The 24,683-nt window shown below is 38.9% G+C and overlaps 1 protein-coding gene across 1 annotated transcript in view; it reads right to left on the reverse strand.

The window, feature by feature from the left end:
* Window positions 1-5,762: 5,762 nt before the first annotated feature.
* rxylt1 (ribitol xylosyltransferase 1) overlaps window positions 5,763-24,683 on the reverse strand; it is a 53,822-nt gene continuing 34,901 nt past the window's right edge. The window contains exon 6 of the mRNA XM_039760841.1: window positions 5,763-6,540. Coding sequence (XP_039616775.1) covers window positions 6,123-6,540 — 418 coding nt within the window. The 3' untranslated portion in view covers window positions 5,763-6,122. The remainder of the gene's footprint in view (window positions 6,541-24,683) is intronic.

The following is a 24,683-nucleotide window of genomic DNA, read 5'->3' on the forward strand; positions in this document are numbered from 1 at the left end:
GAACCTATTTGAGGGGGTAGAGCACTAACCAGTGTTTCAATGAATAGGAGGCATACCCACATATACACTCAATTACCAATACTTTTTTATGTTAAAAAAACATGTTTCAGTATGAAAAGTATGCGCAGATACATTATACTGCTCTTTACTCTGACTATACGAGTTTTTAATTAGACTGATATGGATTTTTGGGGATGGAGATCTACACACAACATGCTTGAGCATTTAACCAGCAAGCAGTCTATACAACACTGACTGAAGAATGAGGAAAATGATATCTGACGGCACACATTCAATCAGATTAAGTAAATATGCTGGGTTTTTTTACATTTCCGTTTCAAGTAAACCAAGATGCATACAGACAGAATGTTACACAAGCAGCCCAATTTTTCTTTATTAGGGATACAAAAGTCACATAAGCAATGCTTCTCATTTGATTTGCTTCCATATGCTTGTGTTACTGTTAAAACCTACACTTCATATGTTATATATGGCATAGGGCTGTTATTTTAATGTTAATACAATGACAGCTGAAATTCCAAAAAGTATATAATGGTGATCATTTTATTTTTTTATGGTTAACTGGTTATTTATGGCACCAAATGTAACCATCAAAAACAACAGATAATAGGCTTTGAGATTCAAGAAAATACTTCTTTCAATATAAAACATGGTGAAATAAACAGTGTAATAGAACTTCAAAAAAAGTAAACATTTTATTGATACTGAAATAATACAGTAAATCGAGATCATTTTCATCACTATAATCAAGATATTGTGTTTTCATACTATCCTGTTACAAGTCATCTAAAATCTAATCAGCTTCCCAAGATCACCCTTTAGCTACAAGTCTGTGTTGTTCTAAGGCGCACTACTGACTTTTAGCGGATATCAGATTTTCTTCCCTGCTTTTAGAAAAGTAATAACTTTCCTTGCAGGGAAAGGTAATTTTTTTAAATGTGATGCCCCGGTGAAATCTGTTATAGGTTTCAGCACCAGGTAAATACTGTCTGTGGTACCATCTGTCTCCCAAAGGCTCTGGGGCAACAACCGTCTATCCTAATTACAACAAAACCACAGAACAAGCATAAAAAGTATAGCTGTATGTGCCGTAAGAATCTCCTGGATTATAGTTAATTTTCGGAGATAACAAAGAAGTATTCACAATAGCCATATATGATGACATAAATTACCTCATAACTTTTACTACAAGGTTCCATCCATCCATCCTCTTCTGCTTATCCGAGATCGGGTTGTGGGGGCAGCAGCTTAAGCAGAGAGGCCCAGACTTCCCTCTCCTCGGCCACTTCTTCTAGCTCTTCCGGGGGAATCCCGAGGCGTTCCCAAGCCAGCCGGGAGACATAGTCCCTCCAGTGTGTCCTGGGTCTTCCCCGGGGCCTCCTCCCAGTTGGACGTACCCAGAACACTTCAACCAGGGAGGCGTCCAGGAGGCATCCTGATCAGATGCCCTAAACAACTCATCTGACTACTCTCGATGCGGAGGAGCAGTGGCTCTACTCTGAGCCCCTCCCAGATGATTGAGCTTCTCACCCTATCTTTAAGGGAAAGCCCAGACACCCTGCAGAGAAAAATCATTTCAGCCACTTGTATTCGCAATCTCGTTCTTTCGGTCACTACCCACAACTCATGACAATAGGTTAGGGTAGGAACGTAGATCATCTGGTAAATTGAGAGCTTTGCCTTACGGCTCAACTCCTTTTTCACCATGACAGACTGATGCAGAGCTCGCATCACTGCAGACGCCGCACCGATCTGCCTGTCGATCTCACGCTCCATTCTTCCCTCAATTGTGAACAAGACCTGAGATACTTGAACTCCTCCACTTGGAGCAGGATCTCGCTCCCAACCCTGAGAGGGCACTCCACCCTTTTCCGGCTGGGGACCATGGTCTCAGATTTGGAGGTGCTGATTCCCATCCCAGCCGCTTCACACTCAGCTGCGAACTGCTCCAGAGAGAGCTGAAGATCACGGCCTGATGAAGCAAACAGGACAACATCATCTGCAAAAAGCAGTGACCCAATCCTGAGTCCACCAAACTGGACCCCCTCAATGCCCTGGCTGCGCCTAGAAATTCTGTCTATAAAAGTTATGAACAGAACTGGTGACAAAGGGCAGCTGTGGCAGAGTCCAACTCTCACTGGAAACAGGTTCGACTTACTGCCGGCAATGCGGACCAAGCTCTGACACCGGTTGTACAGGGACCGAACAGCCGTTATCAGGGGGTCTGTTACCCCATACTCCCAGAGCACCCCCCCCACAGGATTCCTCAAGGGACATGGTCGAACGCCTTTTCCGAGTCAACAAAACACATGTAGGCTGGTTGGGCAAACTCCCATGCACCCTCCAGGATCCTGTTAAGGGTGTTCCACGACCGGGACGAATACCACACTGTTCACCTGAATCCGAGGTTTGATTATCCGACGGACCCTCCTCTCCAGAACCCCAGAATAGACCTTTCCAGGGAGGCTGAGGAGTGTGATCCCTCTGTAGTTGAAACACACCTTCCGGTCCCCCTGCTTAAAGAAGGGGACCACCACCCCAGTCTGCCAATCCAGAGGCACTGTCCCCAATGTCTATGCGACTCCTGGTGGTGAGTTGACTTCGATGGTGGGGGAGGATGCTGGTCAGGCCTGGTATGCCCAAACGTATTGTGAGGGTCTGCTGGGAACGTCTGGCAGAGTCCCCTGTCAGAAGTAGCTTCAAATCCCACCTCCGGCAGAACTTCAACCACATCCCGAGGGAGGTGGGGGACATTGAGTCCGAATAGGCCACGTTCCGTGCCTCTATTGTTGAGGCAGCTGACCGGAGTTGTGGCCGTAAGTGGTCGGTGCCTGTCATGGTGACAATCCCCTGAACTCGTTGGTGGACACTGGTGGTGAGGGATAACGTCAAGCTGAAGAAGGAATCCTACAGGACCCTTTTGTCCTGTGGGGACTCTGGAGGCAGCTAATAGGTACCGGCAGGGCAAGTGGAATGCGGCTTCGGTGGTTGTTGAGGCAAAAACTCGGGCGTGGGAGGAGTTTGGGGAGGCCATGGAGAACGACTTTCAGATGGCTTCGAGGAGATTCTGGTCCACCATCCAGCATCTCAGGAGGGGGAAGCAGTGCAGTGTCAACACTGTATATGGTGGGGATGGTGCGCTGCTGACTTCGACTCAGGACATTGTGGGTCAGTGGGGGGGAGTACTTTGAAGACCTCCTCAATCCCACTAACATGCCTTCCAATGCCTTACTACATGGTTGGATACTTAAATTCTGTGTCTTGTTAACTAATAGATGGAATTTTCAGATTAATCAAGAGGTGTGGAAATTGTGAAAGACTCGAAATAAATAGTAAAATGAGAAAATTACACCGATTTTTTTTAAATCCTGAAAAACATTTTTAATAAATAAGGGCTACAGAATAAAATTAACTAACAGTAGAAGTTGCAATAGATAAAAACAGCAAGCTCCTGAAGCCAGCAGGTTAGGTCTATTTAATGCCTGAAATTTTTAACTAGTTGAAAATGTGAACATTTGGAAAATGACATCCATTGTGAAATGCTCTGCATAAAAGGACACTTACCTGATCAGAAATTTTCTTTACCAAAAATGCTTGTATATTTAGATAATACAACATAGAATTTGTGTCTCACCTGCAAAACACAGCAATTAAGTGGTGAACATGGCTGCAACATCACAATCTTAGTATGTCTATCTTTTACAACGAGCAACAAAAATGGCATTGTTGCAACTTCAAGGTAAAAATATGAAGTTCTTATATAAAAAGGCATACAATAATAAAGTTTTTCCCAGCTGTCATGTAAAGATACAGAAACAAAAATTAGCCTTGAGAGAAGCAGAAATAACATACTGTGTTTACAATACAACATTCTGTACACATGTACAGTATACAGTATGTATGTTTTGCCATTCAAAGCTACCTTTAAATAAAAGAGAAATGCATGGTTAGAAACAGATTCTGTTTTAACCATAATGCTTCATTGTGTAATTGCTGCAAGCCAAATAAAAACATATAATTACACATAAAGGTTTATAAGGTCTTATAACTAACAAGACTACAAAATAAAAGGATCCAATAAGTAGTTACCTTTGTTAAGTACTGTATAAAGCCTGGTAAAAGGACTCAGAAGAACTTGTATGATTTTTCTATTGCCTAATAAAAACAGAGAAATTATTTTTTGATGTGTTTCATCTTTGACAGCATCATCATTTTGTTTTTTAAATGGTAAATAAAAAACCCTAACATACATATAATGTGATAATACATATGACATTATTTTAAAATGCAAAAATATGAATCCAAGTCATTTCTTAAAAATCGCTCATTTCTAATGAATATGGTACCTCAAAACAAGTCTGCACTGAAGCACAAATCCATCCATCCATTTTCCAACCCGTTGAATCCGAACACAGGGTCACGGGGGTCTGCTGGAGCCAATCCCAGCCAACACAGGGCGCAAGGCAGGAACCAATCCCGGGCAGGGCGCCAACCCACCGCAGTGAAGCACAAATCCAATTCACAATAGACATACTGTAGGTCTCTATGCTCAGTAATCAATAAATAATGTGCTAATCTAAAAGCATAAAACATTACTATAAACCTTTATAGCATAAATAGTCAGGAAAGTCATATATGTTTGAGAGCACTTCATAATAAATATGCTTAAACAGATATAAACTGAAGAAAAGAAAGCAAATACATCTTGTTTTTAATTACATGAAATTGCACAAAATAAACAATACTGAAAAAAAATAAATTCACAATTCACAGTAAGGAATTTTAACTAAGGTTTATCCTTTAAAAAGCACTGGCTGTGACAGGCATAAATGACCAAGTCATAACACACCCACCACCATGTTTAACAGATGAAGTGGTATGCTTCGGATGTTGGGCAGTTTCGTTTCATCTCATGCCATCACTCTGATACAGTTTTATCTTTGTCTCATCTGTTCACAAGACCTTTTTCCAAAAATTTGCAAGCTCTTTTCAGGACTTTTTCACATCCTATTTTTGTGGCTAAGTGGTGGTTTGCACCTTGCCATGTGGCCCTTCTGTTCATTAAGTCTTCTGTGGATAGTAGTCTCTGACACATACATATCTGGATCCTTAAGACTGTTTTTGATCTGTTGGCCAGGAATTTGGGGCTTTTTCTTTACCATGCTGAGGATTGTTCTGTCATCAGCAGTGGAGATCTTCCTTGGCCTACCAGTCCCTTTATGATTTCGGAGCTCACCAGTGTGTTCTTTTCTGCAAAATGCACCTGAATCACGTCTGAATGGTTTGATTTGTAATTTTAAACTGTAGAGCAGAGAAACTGCAGAAAAAGTACATCTTTGTCCCAAATATGATGGAGGGTACTGTGTATATGTGCACACAAACACAAATACACATCATTACCAACTACGAGTATAGTTGGACCATGAGCCAAGATTTCTTAGTTGTGAGATTCATATAGAAATTATTTTGTTCTTTATTCCATCTTGTTTTACAGCAACTCTTATAAATACTGTGAATTATAAATAGCATGTTGTAAAACAAAAAGCTATAACAAGTTCTACACAATGACAAACACTGCATTAGTAGAAAAGGTGCCTGTCTGTGAAAAAGTGTTGCCTTCATATTATATACACACACTCACTTTAAATCCAAAGTGTACAAACTACGAATATAAAAATTCGTATTACATGCAAAGTTATTTGTATCTTTTCATTTAAGATAACACAAACATACACTGAATGTAGTATTAAACTAACTTTAATACAAATATATAATTCTAAGTTGAAATTTACACAGTTATACCCCAGTGTATATAATACTGGTAGGTCATTGTTCATTAGTGGTAACACAACTTAAAATGCCTTCCTTGCAAGTTAAAAAGTTGACTTATGCCTTATAAAAAGAAAATACTGACAAACCCCTGATAACCTGTCTATAAGACTTTTCTTGTACATGATGTTTAGCAGAAACCGTTGAATCTGACAGTACTACAAGACTCAAAGGAAAAGAAAAAATATATGCATTTTCTCACAGAAAGATTTCAGCAGTAATTTAATATACCCAATTATTAAATTCTTGATTGTGTCCTTACTCTACAAAGATCACCTTGAATCCTTCAAGAAAACAGTCTGTTCAAGTTTCTCAGTAAAAAGTTCCTTTAGATTGTGTTTGAAATTATTGTACCATTCTACAAGCTTCTTCCTTCTGATATTTTTTGCTTGTAAACTCATCTTTTTCTCTTTTTCAAACACCTCAGGGAGTGTTCTCCAATCTTTAAGAAAAATGAATGGTGCTTTCATTAACTTTAGTAACTGCAGTGGAGGATTTTGGTTTAGAGCTGAATTTCCGCAATTTCCAGGGGTCATGATATCTTCTACAACAGGAACAGATCCACACGAGCAAGCCTCATAAATTCTGTAGCTTTCTGTATTTATCCCAACTGGACATAATGTAAGGTCACTGTTCATCAAGGAATTCTGATATCTTTTTAAGCTCTCACTGGTCTCCTGAGGAAGCCACCTGAAAAATAATACAAAGTAGAGTCATGACTTGGTTATATGTCTTTTTCATGGGCAGGCATTCGGTATGGAATCCATCAACTCTACCAAAGTTCTAATCCATCAAGTCTACAATGTTCTAATGTGTGGTTTTGTATGTAGTGTAGTGAGGCTGTGGAGTCTAAAATGGCACAATTGGTATAAGTCAGAAACCTGGTGTTACTAGGATGCCAATCCATTAGAAAGCACATGCACACTCCCATACACACACCACACACATACTCAGTAATTCAGTTAGGAACTACTAATAAACTAAACAGTATGTCTTTGGACCATGGAGGGAAACTGCACATCAATAAAGGGAGAACATGGAAACAACTATTTGTTAGTGATATAGAAGTTTGTAACTGTTACTAAGGACTCTAATAAACTAATTAAATTTGATAGAATTTGAACATGAGTATTCTCTAAGAAGATAATATTCATTTTATTTTTGCTTTAATTAGCTAAAGTCTTTTCCTTATCTGCTTATGCTTAGATACCCAAATCATCTGAGTTAATGCTTACTTCGTTTATTTGCCATTATGTCTACTTTACAGAATATTTAAGAAGCATCATTTAAATAAAGGATGAGACATTAAAGTAAGATCTGTCACATGTCCTTCCTTACACAACACACAATACAGACTGACTGGTTGAATATAGGCCCCTCTAGCAAGCAGTAGTCCATGCCTGGTATAATAAACAGTACTTTCTTTCAGCTCATTATTTAGTAGTTCCAGAAAGAAGATCTTTATAAAGCAGCTATAAAAGCAGCAGGATGTTTGTTCATGAATACAACAGTGTTCAAGGCAGGCACTTACACTCTTGACTCTAGAGCATATATACTGTACCCATGGTTAAATGCTCAAATATGAATAAACAAAAAAAAAAAACACATAATACTGATTTTTTTAAATTACATGAAAGTAACTTTTACCTAACACTTTAACATAAACATCTCTCTATTATAAAAAAAAATCTTGGAAGGGAAAGTAGGGAGATGAGACATTGCGAGAGAAAATTTGATGTCCCGCAAGAGACACTTTAACGTCACGCAAGACAAGGCAGTAAGGCAATATTTAAAACAAATTCATTGACATCTAACCTAGCAGTTGTTGGAAAGCATTTGGCAGACACACTTCATGGGCTCCCAGCTCTTAAAACAATGACAAGCACAACATGCAATTCGCCAGGAGCAGCAGCAGCAAGCCAGCAGATGATCCGACCGCTTCTCCTTAGTGTGTGTTCAGCTAAACCCAACAAACTCACCTTCACAATGCAAGTGACAGAGACGTGAAATGGCAGAAGTACAGCTATTGTACAGGCTTTTAAATGACAGACACACAGTGCAACAAGCAGCAGCAAGCCAGCAGATGATCCAACCGCTTCTCCTTAGCGTGCGTTCAAATGCCCCCATCCCCTCTCAAAGCACGCGGCAGAGACACGAAGTAGCTAAAGGATGGCTGCTGTACAGGCTTTTAAATGATCGATGCGCAGCACGAAAATCAGAACATGCAGATGATCCGAAGTCATCTCCTTAGTGTGCATCCAGCCGCCCCCCCATCAAAACACGAGCAGCATTATACGTTCTGCAAAAGAAGAGATTTAACCACGCCCGGGGTCGGAAATAAAGGACAAGTATTGCTCTTACAAAAGTTTTAAAGTAAGAGTGAAAATAATGCATATGTAACAATTCCCAAGAAAATAGCAATCTCTTTAAATTGTATATCCAGTAAAACAAACTCGAGGGTAGGCAAGCGAAGCAATATAATTAAACAATATAATTAACACAATTATATACGTGATTAAATGTTAATTTTCACTTAACATTTCTCTTTTAAAGTACTCCTAAACAGTTTAGTTTTCCATCTTCAATATTTTACAATTAAAATACAAATTACTCTGTGCTAAAAAAGCTTGAATTTTAGCTTAGCTGAATCTGTTGTTGTCTTTCACAAGCAGTTTACCTTTCATTTACCATAAATGTATACTTTCAAAACACCTGCCTGTAGGTTTAAAATATTGTAAAATTAAGGTGTATTCTTGAACTGCAGAATCCAGAAAAAACATTTCTTTCATTCTTCTCAAACAAAACTGACTATAATGTTTAATGGTCATACTGTTACTGAATTCATACTGAATTTTTCACTACAGTTAATTCAAATTATGACAGCAAGGATTTAACTGTAAATAAGTATTATGGCCATGCTGTTTAAGTTCCTATCTTACATCACTAGCTTCCAATTAAATTAGGAGCCAATATAGTTAATTATAATAATTTTAAAATCTTCTTTATTATATCTAAAGTCATAAATGATTAAGCTTAACTTTTCTTCATAGAATTTATTGATGCCCACAGACCTGGGCATATACTGCCATTTCAAGATGCAGGCCACCTTAACGTTCTGAAGATAAATAAAACAAATATATGAGGCAAGCACATTAATTATGTGGCAAACAACATCCAGAACAATCTTCCTACTAGTATTAGAGAATCTCTATTGGTCTAAGCTTTTAAATCAAGACTTTAGACTCATTATTTGAGTACAGAATACATACTGTTATCATACTGCTGCTGCATAGGTTGTTTCTAGTTGTTCTGTTATACTGCTGTTTAATAAAATATATTCATTCACCATTATTAAGTCACTTTTGTTCTCAATAGTCGTACTTAGTTATACCTAATGTGGATGCATTATTACATATAACTAGTGGAACACACGGACCTCAAATTTTCAAATAAAAATAAACGTTTGTCTTCTTTTAAGTAAATAACTAAATTTGTTTCAGGTGGCTGCAGTGGGCTGGCACCCTGCCTGGGATTTTGTTTCCTGCCTTGCACCCTGCGTTGGCTGGGATTGGCTCCAGCAGACCCCTGTCACCCTGTAGTTAGGATATGGCGGCTTGGATAATAGATGGATGGATGGATGATTGTAAGTTCTGAACACGCAGGCACCATATCCTGAGGTATTATCAACAAAGAAAAAAAAAACCTGTGGTATATGTTGTAAATAGTGGCATCTTAACACTTCTTGAGGAAGTTGTATTGTCTTTTAGTAGTTTGGAAGTGCTTATCAAATGAACTATGCATTATAACAGTGTTGGTCTCGTATAAAAGAGGTGAGGAATAATCTTTTAACGTCTTGCTCCTGTCTGCACTTGTAGTACAGGTATTTCTTTTTGTTCCACTTGCCTTCTACTTGTAAAGATTCAGGTGTAAGGACTGCTTGTGTTAAAGAAATCCTGCACTTTTTAAGGCAAAGTAGCAGAGATGTCTGTGTTTACTATAGAGGCCATGAAAAGTTTTGCTTAACAGTAGAATCCCTAAAGTTTATGATTTTTTTCATTGTCCCTGAACTCCTTAAATTTTCCTGACATACGCCAAGAAGCTCATAGCTCCTTATCATTGTGCTAGCCCACTTTTGTTTCGCAAATGTGTGAATTAGCAGAATGCTAATCCCGCATCAATCCCTGCATTTACCCCTTTGAGTAGCAAGCTGCTATTATTGTTACTTTATATAATAAAAACTTATATTTGAAGTGTCTGCAACATACTGTGTAAATGTATGGTACTTGTAAAAGTTAGAGCTGAACGGATAAAAGCAGACACACAAATGCAGCTCAATCATTTCTTCTTGGTGTCTTGTTGAACAAAGAGACCACAGTGTCTATGGTGGATGTTAGTTACTTTTCTTCGCACACAGACATTTATTTCAACATGTCTTTTGAATTATTTTTTTATTCAAGAATCCAAGAATAAAACTGATTAAAAAATCATTCAAATGACATGTTTATGTGAATGTCCGTGTGCAAGGAAAAGAAACATCTTTCACAAGTATCCTAAATTTACACAGGATGTTACAGACTCACATCAAATGTTTTTCTTACAGGATAATAATAACAGCAGCTCACTACTCAAGGGAATAAAAGTAGAGATGACATGGGGTCTGAACCAATTACTTCGAGGTTACTAAGCAGTAGCTGATCCACTAAGCCATATAGGCAGATCCAAAACAGATGAGCCTTACCCACTGTGATAACTGGTTGAAAATGAAACATGTACTGTATACATGGTTGGGCTTCAGCACATGTCAATTGAACAATTTCTTTTTTTTCAGTTTTATTTTTGACTAAAACTATACTTGTTTTGTTACACCTTTTGTGAAAGTGTTTATTGGATATTTGAGCTTCAGTCTTCATACATCCTACACTTCGCATCAAAATTACTATAACACATGAAAGCATTTAATGTTTCAAAAAGTGTGTTCAGAATTTCTTGCCTCTCATTTCCTCTGTCATTCAATATTTATACAGATCGTTGTAGACACAGAACACACATGAATTGCATGTATTTTAAATCACGGTATTTCATTACCTATATAATTCCTTACAAATGCATTGCCAAATAAACACTTCAACACAGACTTGAAATGTGAGGATTGCAGCAGGATGTCTTCATCTGACTGAATGGGGGGGTAAGGAATGTAGCAGGCTGTGTTGTGCTAATCCACACATCTGCAAAACAAAAGCGGGCTACTAGCATAGTAATAAGGAGTTTCTTGGCATATGTCAGGAAAATTTACGGAGGTTAGGGACAACGGAAAAAAAACGTATGCTTCAGGGATTCTAGTGTTAAGCACTTCTTCTGAACGGGTACGTACATGATAAATTATTGAAACTGTCAGGCATGTGTGTAGGGTGGTGTTTTTTTCCCATCCTCAACACTTATACACCATGTCCTAGGACATTTTTCAATAGGGACTACTATGGATTTATAAGATAAGGAGCTGTAACCATTTCTTCTTGCACTTCCTGTGGAGGATGAGGCTGATCTCTGACTTTGGTATGTGTAGCAGTGTACTACCGTCTCATCGTTGGTTGTTCTTTGTCAGTAAAATAGCTCTTGCTTTTGGCCTGAAGCTGAGCAAAGATCTCAGTTCCTGTTGTTTTCTTGGCCAAACAGTGTGTATGACTGTGTTTTGCGATTGGAGTGTAAGTATGCACAGAAGGGTGTCAGCTTTGTCTGAATTGCATTCTGTATCCTGAAGTTGTTGAGCTTGTCACTGGCATGTGCAAACTGCCTCACTGTCAGTGCTGGTTGAGGGTATAGTTCCTCTTCTAGGCATAAAAGTGAGTATAACTATGTTTTTCAGTGAAGATCTTATCCTGTACTTGATGCTTGGTCAATCGTTTGCTGTACAAAGGAAACAAAGCAGCCTGTGCAATGTCAGGGGTGCGGAAATCCAACGCTCGACTCATCCAACACAGGTAAATTGACCGCCGGACAAGCGTGTTTTTCTGGTTTCAGTTGTCCGCGGACAAGTGCAATTTTCTGGAGAAAAAAGAATTATATGTGCTGTGCAGGGCACATTTTTACCACTATTTTCAAATTTTAAACATTTGGGTATGTACTTTGTGCGGAAACAGTCTACTTAGGCATGATCTTCATGTCTCAAATTGGTATTCAATATTGTTTACAAAATGACAGCTGATTTTTCAAAGGGGAATCACTCTTGTGATCTTACATAAGTATTTTACCCTACTATTTACACGCTTGGAGATGCGGTCATTTTTTTCATGCCGACATTACGGTGTAATTTGATGATTTTTCATTATAATTGATAACTTTTATATATTATTGATAAAATTCATTTTTTCTACATAAAAATGCAGTCATTTCACCTACAATGCAATTGTTTTTGCCACATAAAGCTTGTTAGGCAGTTAATCTTTCCTGAAATTTGCGATTTCACGTAGGTTGTGATTAATTGAGGAGTTAAGAAATTTATTGTGTGACATCAATTTTGATGAGCTGTAATATAGATAGTTTTTGATTAGAGAATTTTTCATATAAAACAAGTTGGTTTTGCGCTGTCAGTTTATTAAAAATAAAGAAGAAAACATTCTAACGGTTTCCAAATGTTATGAAATATCAATAAAAATCTTAAGCTAGGCAGCGATTATTTTTTCCCAACAACATCGGTAATATTTACTTCTTTGGAAATGTACCATCTTGCGGAATTTCGAATACGTCATTAGGAATTACCTGCGTAACCCATAATTGCACTGCGGTAAACACGTTGTTCTCGCTGTATGCGTGTTGCTGAAACTGAAACAAGTAGCATCACGGATGAGAAATGGAACACTGCTTGATTAAAACTGGCACAACAGGCCCTGAAAAACCTACGGGAGCGTATTGAGGCCACGGTGAAAAAAATACGGACACAGTGAAGACAAAAAATGTAAATGTCGAGATTAAAAGTTGACATGTTGACTTTATTCTCGACATTTACATCAAGATTAAAGTCGACATTTCAACTTTATTCTCGGAGTTTATTTTATCATTAGAATTTTGCAAACTAAATTTCATCTTAAAATGAATGTTTCATTTACTAGATTTTGTCAAACCCCGTCATAAATTAATGTAGCAAATTAAATGCTTTATATTAAGTGTTCCCTAACCCAGTTGTTAATCTCTGCGAGCTTCTTAAACTGACTTCCTCTTGCACTGAGGAAGCGCCGGAAGCAATCGACGCACATTGACTTCATGATATTCCTGCTCAATGAACATTCAGAATATTAAGATAAATACTTGATATCTTTTTCACGATGAAATGCATTAAAGCATGTATTAGACATGGGTGGCGTGGCTGTAGTGCTGCTCCCTTTCATTAAGGGGTCCTCAGGTCTACGTTCAGTGTAGAGAAGTTTATAGGAGGTGTGACGAGGCTCCAAAAAACTGGATATTTGAATGGGTATCGCACAGGTTTAACTGAAATATTGTGTAAATGTTGGGTTCGTGATCTGGAGGTCGGAGACACGAACGCAGAATTCAATGGATGTTTTTCTGAGCAAGCTTTCTTTATTGCATGTTTGCTGTGTCTGTCTTACGTACTAAACCCACAGTTCCTATCCTTTGTCTTTCTCCATATAACCAATCGCCACACGATAAACGTCTTTGTAAAATTAAAACTAGTTATAAACCTAGACCTCAGAGTTTTCAGAACTTTAAAAACAATTTTCACAATACATGTTTAATTATGCCATCCATTCAGAGGTCTACACTTATAACTTAATTTCACAAATACGTTTATCGTGTGGCGATTAGTTATGTGCAGAAAGAAAAAGGATAGGAACTGGGGGTTTAGTACGTCAGATAGAGACATGAGTCTAAAAGTAAGAAAAAAGTTGGTTCAATTGAAAAAGCTTTTTCTAAAGCTGAATGCTCGGAGGTTGAGCGTTATGCTAGACTGATCAATACTGCTTCTTTAGAAGAGTTTGACCCACAACCAGCTGTGGAATTCTGGCTGTCACCTGGCAACAGGCACATCACTCATAAAAAACCTGAAGTCATCAGCATCCAATTCTGCAGGACCATTAGTCCAGGAACCATGCAGTTCAGCTCAAGTAGAAATGAACAGCATTCAGCTCATGCTGTCTGAGATAGTAAGATTCTTGGGGGAGAAGATATTGCAAGACAAAAGCTGAAGAACATGGCAGAAAATGAATCAGGACAGTGTTCTGTTATGTAACTGTAATATATGAAAAAATAACTAGTGTAGCTATAATTAAGGCATTGTTTATTAGCCAGTTAAAATAAGGGAATCTTTTCTATAATGTTCTAGAGCAAGGTGGCAAAATACTACTCCCAGAAAGAACTTTTTTCAGTTATAAAATGGAAGGCAGTTTTGGTATCAATAAAAGAGATCAGAAAAAATAAACTATATTTCACTTTTGTTATTTGTTTATGGGCAAGTGAATTTAACTGTCGGACAAGTGGATTTTCTAAGTTTACTCGTCTCCGTGGACAAGTAGAAACAAATTTGATTTCCACACCCCTGTGAGATTAACAGAGTTCTTTGAGGTTCCTGTCAGCAGTGCCACATGCTCATGCCCTTGTTCTGTTTTTGTGCAAGACGTGCAGTGTAATCACTCACCTGTTGTTTTCATCTCAGTTAAGTCATGTGAAGCAGCCACTTGTTTCCTATCACTCAAAGCGCGCTGCTGAGTCTGCTCTGGCCAAAAGATAAAAATCATAGCTCAATTTCGGGGCCAACATGGACTGGACGTCCAATTCGATTAAGACGAAGACCAAGACTAAGGCCAGGTTTGTACTTCACAAGATGTGACGCATGTGCCTGAAACATCTGTTAAATTCTGAGGACACCACGCCACAATATCTCTGAAAAAAGATGTGTAATGATTACACCCATCGATTCAGGGATGCGTCCATTCCAGCAGCATCAGCACAACACAAAAACAAAATCCCTGGATGAGGCATCAGCTTATCGCAAGGTGAACACAAGCACACTCATACACTTGCCATCATTGTAGCTTCACCAAATCCCCATACCTTCATGTCTTTGGATGGAAAACTGAGCACACTGTGGAAACATGCAAACTCCAGGCGGGGAACACAAGGGACGTGACTCCCTGTGAGACAGCAGCGCTACCGCTCTGCAACCGTGCCACCCCATAAGTGTAACTATTAGCAGTATTCATTATTTAAACAAAGTTAACAATTTATCTGTAAAATGTAACATAAATATTTTAATGCATTTCATCATGAAAGTGATATCAAGTATAAATCTAAGAATTCTAAATGTGCAGAGAGCTGGAATATCATAAATGTAATGTGTTCTGTGGGGCGATGCTGCTGTCAGTTCAGGAGGAATCCTTAGAAGCGCATAGCAATTTAATAACTGGGATGGTTTTAAGATGACGTTTACAACAGTCTGCTTTAATGATAAAGTAAACTACAAGGTTAAAGCCGACATTTTCACTTTATTCACAAAATAGACATTTTCATTATGTCCTTATTTTTTTTCTCTGTGGCTCAAATAAGCCGCTGTACATTGTGATGGTATATTGTAAAGGCGCAAAAAAAAGATGGGATGCACAGGAGATGGTATGTGAGACTTTTAAAATGTATTGTGTCATTACTTTGGGGAATATGCGACTCTTGAATATAAAAGCACCATGAATGCATTTGTATGTCTGCATTTTGCTTCACCACATCGAACCATTCATCAAACACACAACGACCCTGGAGGATCCTAAAAGAGGCTGGAGGAGCAAGAAAATCAGGCTGAAATTCAAGGTTTGAATGTGGAGAGTTATGACAATATTCCAGAAGAAGATGACATGACTGAATTTGGATAAATGCATATTTTTGTACATGAATAAATATAAGACATCCCCTGAAAATAAGCCCTAGTGCATCTTTTGGAGTAAAAATTAATACAAGACCCTGTCTTATTTTTGGGGAAACACGGTAGAATGAAACTGGTGTGGTTTGGCTATGGAATTAACATATGCACATAAATATGGTTCCTTAATTCTGCACAATTATGCCTGTGCTTTACCAGTACTTCTTGTCCTACACATTAAAGTGAAGGGTGAAAAATAAAGCTTATAACAGGAATATTTCAAAGCAGTAATACTAACAACAAAGAAATATTTTATTGAACTTGACGACTGGAGTAAATTAAAATGCAGAAACATCAGAAAAGGTGGAGGAGCATAGTTTCAAAATGTTAAAAAAAAATGAAGGTGCTTTACTAGCGACAGTGCATCAAAAACCACTGCAGCAGTGGGGTAACTAGTAACTCAACACAAAAGACACAAAATATGAAAAAGTGGACATTTACATCCAATGTTTTATATGACCACGGTAACTCTTACCAAAAACAACAGCTTTTGAAATGGTTCCCTGCATTGGATGCAGACATGGAAAAGTCATGACAACTCTGAAAATCTACCATTCAGCTCCTCTGTCATTTGGAAAACCTTGGGCTATGAATGGTAAACTACTCCAATTTACAGATAGAGTTTGTGTATAGCAAGCCTTTGGTAAGTTTGCTAAAATCATCTGTAATGATCTCATTTAACATCAGGAAAAGTACATCTTTCAACCCCATTATCCAGATAATCAAGTGCAGCGGCTTTCCTTTTACATCCCACACTCTTAAAAACCTCCTTTTGTCATACTCAACACATGAAGTGTTTGCCTTGTAAAAGACTTTATCTCCAGCTTCTCATTCTTATTATATATTTTTGATTATTGTTTGATTTTTTGTGCTTATTTGAATCTCAGTTCTAAGAAAGTGTATGTACTCATCAGTTGCTAGTTACCAGGATGGTTCACTCATATTGTTCTTGTATGTGCACTGCCTTGATATGCTGTTTCTCTGTATTGTTACTTGAACAGGGAGCTGGTTTTCACCACTTTAAGAAAAGTATACATTTCAATTTTGTTTTTTTGTACAGTGGAGACGGGGGTAGATGTTTAAGTTCCTCAGTTTTAGAAGGCATGGGAACATCTTGGAGCTGTACTTGGCATACTAATATACAACCCTGTATTATAGTACAACACATACATCCTAGATGCTCTTTTACTTAACTACTTTATCAAATTGTATTCTATTCTAGTCATCAGTTCTAATCTGAACGTTATATATCCTGGAATGCTCATGGCCCCAATGCCCCTCAGAGTAGAGCATGTCGCTTACATATTCTCCACCATAATAAAACTTAAATCATACTTTTGCAAGAAAACCAATTATGCTAAAAATGCGCATCTATTTTTTGTTCCATCCTTTTATCCATTGATTTTAAACAAATTGCTCACTTTTTCCAGTACCCAGTGTTATGTACTATTTTTCTATTCTCTTATGAAAAAACATGCTGTTTTTTGACTGATTAATCCATCATTCAAACAATTTAAAATTTTTTCCTAACCATCATAAATACCTTTTCTGAGACAGATTATCTTCTACTTTTATCTATATATATAATTCACTAAGGCAAGACGCCCATGGAAAGCACGCCAGAAGGGGAGTGGATTCACAAAGCCGCCAACAAGTAAGACACCTATGGCACATGCAGGGAGGAGCCACGCACACCAACTCCAAGACCACTGGATAAGACGACAACTCGCAGAGCCACGCCCATCAACTCGGGCACGACGACACAGAAAGAACCGCGTCATTTATATTCGTCTGTCGTAGAGGCCTCATGTACCTCCGAGCCAACCTTGACTGTTCATAGAGGCATGTTTCTCGCGGAGGTGAGTAGACATATGCAGCGTGTAAAACAGTTTGCGAGGGGTATCCCATGGGATCCTTAAAACATTCCTTTACAACTGAGGTTAAAACACAATGAAGTAAGCAGTCTTTAAAAAACAAGTTTTCGGTTACGACGCATGACCGCGTGCACCATAGCAAACTGTTTTACAAGCTACATACAGCAATTCGCATCCGTGACAAACATGCGTCTTCTTCACTCACGGACAATTATATGTTGCTCTCTCCAGAGTTCCACCTTTTCATTCACTTTCTGTTGTATCCTCAAACCCTCCCTTTTTAGACAACTGTGTCTTTCCAGAAGTGTTCAACCATCAATAAATAATTATGCGGTGTTTGTTATGCCGCGGGTTCACTATTGTGTTGTATTTTGCTCTCTCCAGAGTTCCATCTTTTCATTAAACACTGTTGTATTCTCACACCAACCCGTTTTAGACAACCGTGTCTTTCCAGAAGTGTTTAGCATTCAATAAATAATTATGCATGAGATTAAGCGTGTGTCTAGCCGGCGCAGAGAGGCGTGGGTAAGTTGTTGAACCCCATTCGGGCTGCAAACCGTGGAATTCCCACTAAGTGTGACTCATACGCTCCCACTGGTTGCGTCCCAACCCTTTGTACACACCCACCTCGCTACTACCGTGGTCGAGTGTCTTGATGGATTATATAAAGAAAAGCAGCCAAAACCAGACAGAGCAATGAAACGTCTACATCAGTCACAGGTACATCTGGGGTGGTCCGCCAGTTTTCAGTCCCGGATGATTGTGTGTTGGTTCGATCCGTGCATTGTTACAATTTTGCTTTTCTTGCTGATTTATTACATTACCGATTTTTCAAATGTTAATTTTCTCCCTGTGCTTAAAAAGCATTAAAAAACCGGCCTGATTATGTTGGCTAGTCTATACTAATAAAAGGCAAAGCCCTCACTGACTCACTCACTCACTCACTGACAGACTCATCACTAATTCTCCAACTTCCCGTGTAGGTAGAAGGCTGAAATTTGGCAGGGTCATTCCTTACAGCTTACTTACAAAAGTTGGGCAGGTTTCATTTCGAAATTCTACACTTAATGGTCATAACTGGAACCTGTTTTTTCATCCATATACTATAATAGACTTCTGCTTGATGCCCGTGGGAGGCGGAGTTACGTCTCCCACGTAATTTAGTGCCTGCCCATATAAGGCCGTCCATCAGCAGCAATCCAATAGAAACACTGCCGCTAAATATTCACGGGTGAAGGACTGTGCTTATGCAGAGGAAGATGAGATGGTCAGGGTGGTGTTTGGCACAAACTCGGCGAAACTGCGAAAGAAACTTTTAAGTGTCGGGTCTTAGCTAACATTAAATACTGCCGTGGACATCGCACCAGCACAGCTGGAAACCTTCGATGCATGTACACCGAACGGCTCATGTGAAATGACGCAGTGCACAGACAAAAGCAACAGTTCCAAAGAGTGCTGAACAAAAACCGAATTACACAATTGAGAAGGCAGCAAAAAATATGAAGCATGTGATACATACAAGCATATTCATAAGTGTAGCTACTGTGGAAACAAAGCACACAGTGGAAAAAGTCAATGTCCCGCTAAAGGAACACAGTGTAAAAAAAAACGCGTGCATGCAGTGTGTCACGTCTCAGATAAAGAGGAAGACGAGCTGTTTATTGATGCAGTAAGAAACGAATCGATGAATGAAACCTGTTATCTTTACAACGATTGACAAACACGGAATGGAACTTGAACACAACACATCCTACAAATACGAACCTGATTGAAAGAAATAATGATAATCAATTCCTTGATGACAGCAACACTCCTAACACTCACAAAACAATTACTGTATATTGACACTCATGTTACGTTATTTTTAAAATGTTCCCTTTTCTTTTTCATAACTTCTTTAACACACTACTTCTCCGCTGAAGCTTGGTATATATATATATATATATATATATATATATACAGTAATCCCTCCTCGATCGCGGGGGTTGCGTTCCAGAACCCCCCGATAGGTGAAAATCAGAAGTAGAAACCATATGTTTGTATGATTATTTTTATATATTTTAAGCCCTTAGAAACTCTCCCACACTGTTTATAAATATTCTCCGCACAGTTATACAGTAAACCCTTGTTTATAAGCGGTTAATCCGCTCCAGACAGATAAATGAATTTCCACGAGTAGGATTCTTTATTTATAAATCTAATATTTTAGCAGTTAGAGCATAGAAAACCTGTTTACGACCTTCTAAATACGTTTTGTAACATTATTAGAGCCCTCTAGACATGAAATAACACCCTTTAGTCAAAAGTTTAAACTGTGCTCCATGACAAGACAGAGATGACAGTTCTTTCTCACAATTAAAAGAATGCAAACATATCTTCCTCTTCAAAGTGCGCGTAAGGAGCGGAAAACGTCAGAGAGAGAGTAAAGTAAACAATGAAAAATCAATAGGGCTGTTGCGCTTTTAAGTATGCAAGCACCGCGATAAAGCAGCGGCAATGAAGGGATCAATGCGAAGGTAGCCTTTCAGCATTTTTTACAGGAGCGTCCCTATCTTCTAAGCAAACAGCCTCTGTGCAAAAAGCCCCTCTGCTCACATCTCCTCCGTCAAGTGCAGAGAGCAGAGAGAGAGAGAGAGAGAGAGCGAGATTAAAGCAAACAATCAAAAATCAATAAGTGTGCTTTTGGACGCACCTCGATAAAGCGGCATTTCTTAGAGGATCGTCCGTATCCACTAGGCAAACAGCTTCTGTGCAAACAGCACCTCTGCTCACACCCCCTCCGTCAGGCGCAGAGAATGTCAGAGAGGGTGAGATAGAGGCAGAGACAAGCAAACAATCGAGCACCGTGCAGGAGGCATATCTTATAGAATTGAGGAGTTTTAGTTAATATGTAATACGTGCTCTGATTGGGTAGCTTCTAAGCCATCCGCCAATAGCGTCCCTTGTATGAAATCAACTGGGCAAACAAACTGAGGAAGCGTGTAGCATAAATTAAAAGACCCACTGTCTGCAGAAATCCGCGAACCAGCAAAAAATCTGTGATATATATTTAGATGTGCTTACATTTAAAATCAGCGATAGAGTGAAACCGCGAAAGTCAAAGCGCGATATAGCGAGGGATTACTGTATATATATCTATACTAATAAAAGGCAAAGCCCTCACTCACTGACTCATCACTAATTCTCCAACTTCCCGTGTAGGTAGAAGGCTGAAATTTGGCAGGCTCATTCCTTACAGCTTACTTACAAAAGTTGGGCAGGTTTCATTTCGAAATTCTAAGCCTAATGGTCATAACTGGAAGGTATTTTTCTCCATTAACTGTAATGGAGTTGAGCTGGAATGATGTGGGGGGGCGGAGTTTCGTGTGACATCATCACGCCTCCCACGTAATCACGTGAACTGATTGTCAATGCAGTGCGTAGAAAACCAGGAAGACCTCCAAAAAGCGCTTAAGAAAACATGCATTATATAATTGAGAAGGCAGCGAAAAACAATAAGAAGCGAGCGAGTGACATATACTATCATATTCATGAGTGTTGCTGCCTCGGAAAGAAAGAAAGGTGTAAACCTAAACTTTAAATTAAGTTCATAGACAGGCTACCGCTGGCGTTTCACATGCCACAGGTAATGCGGGATACAAGTTTAATGAGAGGGCGCAGGATATAAGCGAGAGTTTTGATCACTTTGTAACTAAGTTAAAATTGTAGGTGAAGGGGTGTGCTTATGCAAATTCGAGACTGTGTTTGTGGGGATTGACAGTTAAAGGCGGGTGGGGGAGTCACGTCATCATCTCCCCTCCCATTCATCTAATTTCGGTCTGAGCTGAGCTCCGCGGCTAATGCCGTCTTTCGAAGCAACTTCGTCAGACTGCCACCAAATACTCACAGAAAAATCCACAAGTTAATACACACGCTATCTCTCGAGTTTCTCCACACTGAATCCTCCAGGCACTACTTACAAAAGGTCACATTGACAATTGTGTTACGTTATTTTTAAAATCTTTCCTTTTCTTAGCACAAGCACAGCTGAGAAGCTTTGATGCATGTGCTCCATAAGCGTTAAAAAATAATGCGTTTAATCACACTTTGCATTACAAGCAAAGGGAGCTTTTAATCAATGCATGATTTCCTGGTACACGGATTACATTGATCAAGCGCATCCCGATTCATTTAACCCTCGCACCACCTTAGTTTGAGAAGAAGTCTGAAAAATATGAGGTTAACACAGAAAAACATCACCAATTCAAGCTTTATGAATAATCGATTAAGCCATCAATAATTGTTTTGGTAAAGCCATCCTCCTTCCATTTTATAATTTTTTCGCCAATAGCCATGATTAAATGAGCGGTAAATAAAGTAAGAGCAAAGCGAGGGTGACTTATTTAGGCAGGCATATATATGACAGCAACACTCATGACAATGTCAATCATGTTATGTTATTATTAAAATGTTTCCTTTTTCTTTTCATTACTTCTTTAACACACTACTTCTCGCTGCGTAGGGATTTTGCTATATATATATAAGTAGCAAAATACCGCTACCAGAGCATAAATACTGTGTTAAGAAGCAATGAAAAGAAAAGGAAACATTTTGAAAATAACGTAACCTGATTGTCAATGTAATTGTTTTGTCACTGTTGTGAGTGATGAGTGTTGTTGTCATATATATATATATATATATATATATATTTACACACACACATAAACATATATATATATATACATACATACACACACACATATATAAACATATATATACATATACATACATATCTACATATATACACACACAGCTATTTCATATCAGTGCAATACGCTGTTTGTTAAAGCAGTTGACTCCGCTCTTATGTGCAATAACAAATCAAATCATTCAGTTGTCGTTGCTCATATGTCATTTTAGAGCTGGACGCCTGGCATCTTTTTTTGGCCACAAGTTCGTTTCTGTTTGGTGTGAGGTTCTGTGTTGTGGAGATTCTCAGGATGGATTGCAGGTGCTCATCAGTGAGGCGACTCCTGTGTGCTGTTTTGTTAGTCTTTATCACTGAGAAGAGCTTCTCACACAGATATGTGCTACCAAACATGCACAAGGTTCGAGCCGCATGTAGACGGACTTTTTTTGTTCTTCAAAGTCACCAAAGCGCCGTGCAAACTCAGTGCGCAATAACTCTAGTAAGCGGTAAGTGTTGGCAAGGCAGCTGAAGTGCTACATTATGGGATCTGTAGTTTATTGTGTTACCAGCTTCATATACCCGGCTTTAATAACAATAATACAGTATATAAAATGATCTCGCGGGCGGATATAATTACGCCGGGCGGATGTGGCCATGCCCTTGAGTTTGACACATATGGACTAAATAGAACTTGAAAAGACATATTTTTTCAAATGTGATCGCGCAATTCAGATAGAGTTGACGCGCACTACAGCCTGCATGCGTCAATGAGTCATCCTCCCCTCGCTCTTACTTTTTTACCGTTCATCTAATGAATACACTGAGTATGGCTTTACCAAAACAATCATTGATGGCGAATAAAGTATCCATTATTCGAGTATGTAGATCGGTATATATATATACATATATATATACCCGCGTATTGCAGCGGAGAAGTAGTGTGTTAAAAAAGGTAGAAAAAGAAAAGGGAACATTTTAAAATAACGTAACATGACTGTCAATATACAGTATTTGTTTTGTGAGTGTTAGTGAGTGTTGCTGTCATCAAGGATTTGATTATCATTATTTCTTTCAATCAGGTTCGTATTTGTAGGATGTGTTGTGTTCAAGTTACATTCCGTGTTTGTCAATCGTTGTAAAGATGACAGGTTTCATTCATCGATTCGTTTCTTACTGCATCAATAAACAGCTCGTCTTCTTCTTTATCTGAGACCTGACACACTGCATGCACGGGTTTTTTTTACACTGTCTTCCTTTAGTGGGACATTGACTTTTTCCACCGTGTGCTTTGTTTCCACAGTAGCTGCATTTATGAATATGCTTATCAGACGCTTCATATTTTTTGCTGCCTTTTCAATTGTGTAATTCGGTTTTTCAGCTCTCTTTGGAACTGTTGCTTTTATCTGTGCACTCGTCAGTTCACGTGAGCCGCTCGGTGTACATGCATCGAAGGTTCCCAGCTGTGCTGGTGCCATCTCGTGCTATGTCCATAGCTTTATTTAATGTTACCTTAGTCCTGGCACTTAAAACTTTCTCTCGCAGTTTCGCTGAGTTTGTGTCAAACACCACCCTGACCATCTCATCTTCCTCTCCATAAGCACAGTCCTTCACCCGTGAATATTTACCCGTGGCAGTTTGCTATTGGATTGCCGCTGACGGACGGCCTTATATGGGCAGGCACTAAATTACAAATGCCAGCGGCAGCCTGTCTATGAACTTAATTTAAAGTGTAGGTTTACATCGTGCTTTGTTTCCGAAGTAGCAGAACTCATGAATATGGTTGTATATGTCACTCGCCGCTTCTTATTGTTTAGCTGCCTTCTCAATTATATAATGCATGTTTTCTTGGCGCTTTTTGAGGTCTTCCTGGTTTTCTATGTACTGCGTGATTACGGGAGGCGTGATGATGTCACACGAAACTCCGCACGGCGTTGAAGCTCATCTCCATTACAGTAAATGGAGAAAACTGCTTCCAGTTATGACCATTACGCGTAGAATTTCGATATAAAACCTGCCCAACTTTTGTAAGGAAGCTGTAAGGAATGAACCTGCCAAATTTCAGCCTTCCACCCACACGGGAAGTTGGAGAATTAGTGATAAGTCAGTGAGTGAGTGAGTGAGTCAGTGAGTGAGTGAGTGAGGGCTTTGCCTTTTATTAGTATAGATATATGAATGACCTCCAAAGAGCGCTGAGACTTTTGATATCATGAACGTGTCTGCAAAAACTGTGGTCTCCTGCCCAGCAAAAGTCGAGCAGCCAGCGCGTGCGCATAGCTGTGCCGCCTTTGAGACACTGACTCGCTTCTGCCTTAAGTCAAAGTGAGCACTTTTAATTTTTCATCCTCCCCCTGCGCTATAGCCCAGACAAGTG

The sequence above is a fragment of the Polypterus senegalus genome, chromosome 8 (assembly GCF_016835505.1).
Source record: "Polypterus senegalus isolate Bchr_013 chromosome 8, ASM1683550v1, whole genome shotgun sequence".
NCBI classification, from domain to species: Eukaryota; Metazoa; Chordata; class Cladistia; order Polypteriformes; family Polypteridae; genus Polypterus; species Polypterus senegalus.